The sequence below is a fragment of the Eimeria tenella genome, genomic scaffold (assembly GCF_000499545.2).
Source record: "Eimeria tenella Houghton genomic scaffold, Eth_scaff2559, whole genome shotgun sequence".
Lineage (NCBI taxonomy): Eukaryota > Apicomplexa > Conoidasida > Eucoccidiorida > Eimeriidae > Eimeria > Eimeria tenella.
In genome coordinates, this window is record NW_013542427.1 from 534 (window position 1) to 2,029 (window position 1,496).

The following is a 1,496-nucleotide window of genomic DNA, read 5'->3' on the forward strand; positions in this document are numbered from 1 at the left end:
ACCCTAAACCCTAAACCCTAAACCCTAGGCCCTGGGTGCTGCGTGCTGGGTGCTGCGTGCTGCGTGCTGGGGGCGGCGGGGCTTTCTGGGGCGTGAAGGGATGCGGAGGCGGGTGTGGAAACCCTGGTGCGTTCAGCATTCCTAAACCCCAAACCCTAAACCCTAAACCCTAAACCCTAAACGCTTGCCTGCACCATCATGATGATCCTTCTGGGGCGTTTGATGTTCTCGACCTGCAAAAGCGGATAAGCAAAAAGAACAGCTGCTGCGGCGTTGGGGTGTACAGGCAGCTGCAGCAGGGAAAGCTGGAAAAACGAAATGAAGCAGCAAAAGAAAAAACAAAAAAGAAAACGGAGGACAAAACAAAACCCGCATTTCAAAAGGGACTCAAGAAGGCTCGAGGAGCTAAATGCTGCTGCTTTCCCTCAATTTGCTGCAGCACAGCAGCAAGTTAATTTTGCAAAGAGCGGAAAACGCCGCTGTCTGGTCCGTTCACGTTGAGGGCAACTAAAGTTCCTTTTGCAAAAACAAAGAGCTCTGTGAGTCGAGAAGGCAAAAAAAGAGTAATTTGGAGATTTTAAAGAGGCGATTTGCACTGGAAAGCGGAATTCGAAGCGCTTTCCACTTTTGCAAGTCGGGCGCTGCGGCCGCGACAGCGCAAGACCTCGCGAGACGCACAAATTCCTTCGTGTCTTTCGCGCCGACAAACTTCTCCCGCAGTCCCTGAGTTGCTGCCATTTGAAGAGCAGCGTCGACTTTGGAAGGAGTTCTGTTTCCGACGCAAACTTGAAATCCTTTGCTGGCGGCGTTCAGCGCCAGGTTCACGCCCATCACCGCCAGCCCGTACACCCCCAACTCGCACGCCATTTCCCCGATCTCCCCGAAAAACGAACTCCAAATGCAAAGATCTTCTGAAAACAAAAAGGAAAATCCAAAACGGCGGAAAATAACTCCCGAAAACCCCAAGTTCAACTTGGGAAACCGCCCACGCCTGGGACGCGCGCCGCAAGCAACCCGCGAGGTAAGCTGCCTTCTTCCGAACACTTGAAGCCCCTCGAGGGAAAAACTTACAAAAGTTTTCTCTTTTTGAAGTTTTAATTGCGTTTTTAATTCATTTAATTGCAACAAAGTTCAAAACCGGAAGCGCGGAGCCGCGCCGCAGCGCGCGGAGCTGCTAGATGACCCAGCGCCTGGGAGTGCATGTCTGCTGCCGCACGAAGTCCGAGAACTCTGCGTCTTTTTTAATTAATTCGACTTCTAAATTAATTCATTTTAACTTCTTTTTCAACTATTTAGTGCTGCTGCTTCAATTCCAGTTGCTGCACGCCGCCTCGCACACGCCCAGCAGCTCCCGCTGTCGTCGACGCGTACACCCCACGCAGCAGCGACGCTCCCGGCAATTTGCCCTTCACTTTTAATTTATTTCGATCCAAAAGCAGCAGCAGCAGCAGCAGCCAGCGCACATCTCCCTCTGCAGCAGCAGCAGCAGCAGCAGC

The 1,496-nt window shown here is 52.1% G+C and overlaps 1 protein-coding gene across 1 annotated transcript; it reads right to left on the reverse strand.

The window, feature by feature from the left end:
* Positions 1-176: 176 nt before the first annotated feature.
* ETH_00041310 (6-phosphogluconate dehydrogenase, putative) lies at positions 177-867 on the reverse strand (the record flags this gene model as incomplete). Its single annotated transcript, XM_013375144.1, has 2 exons — positions 177-233; positions 679-867. 2 exons carry the CDS (start codon positions 865-867, stop codon positions 177-179), a joined length of 246 nt encoding a protein of 81 aa, XP_013230598.1.
* Between the last annotated feature and the right edge of the window lie 629 nt (positions 868-1,496).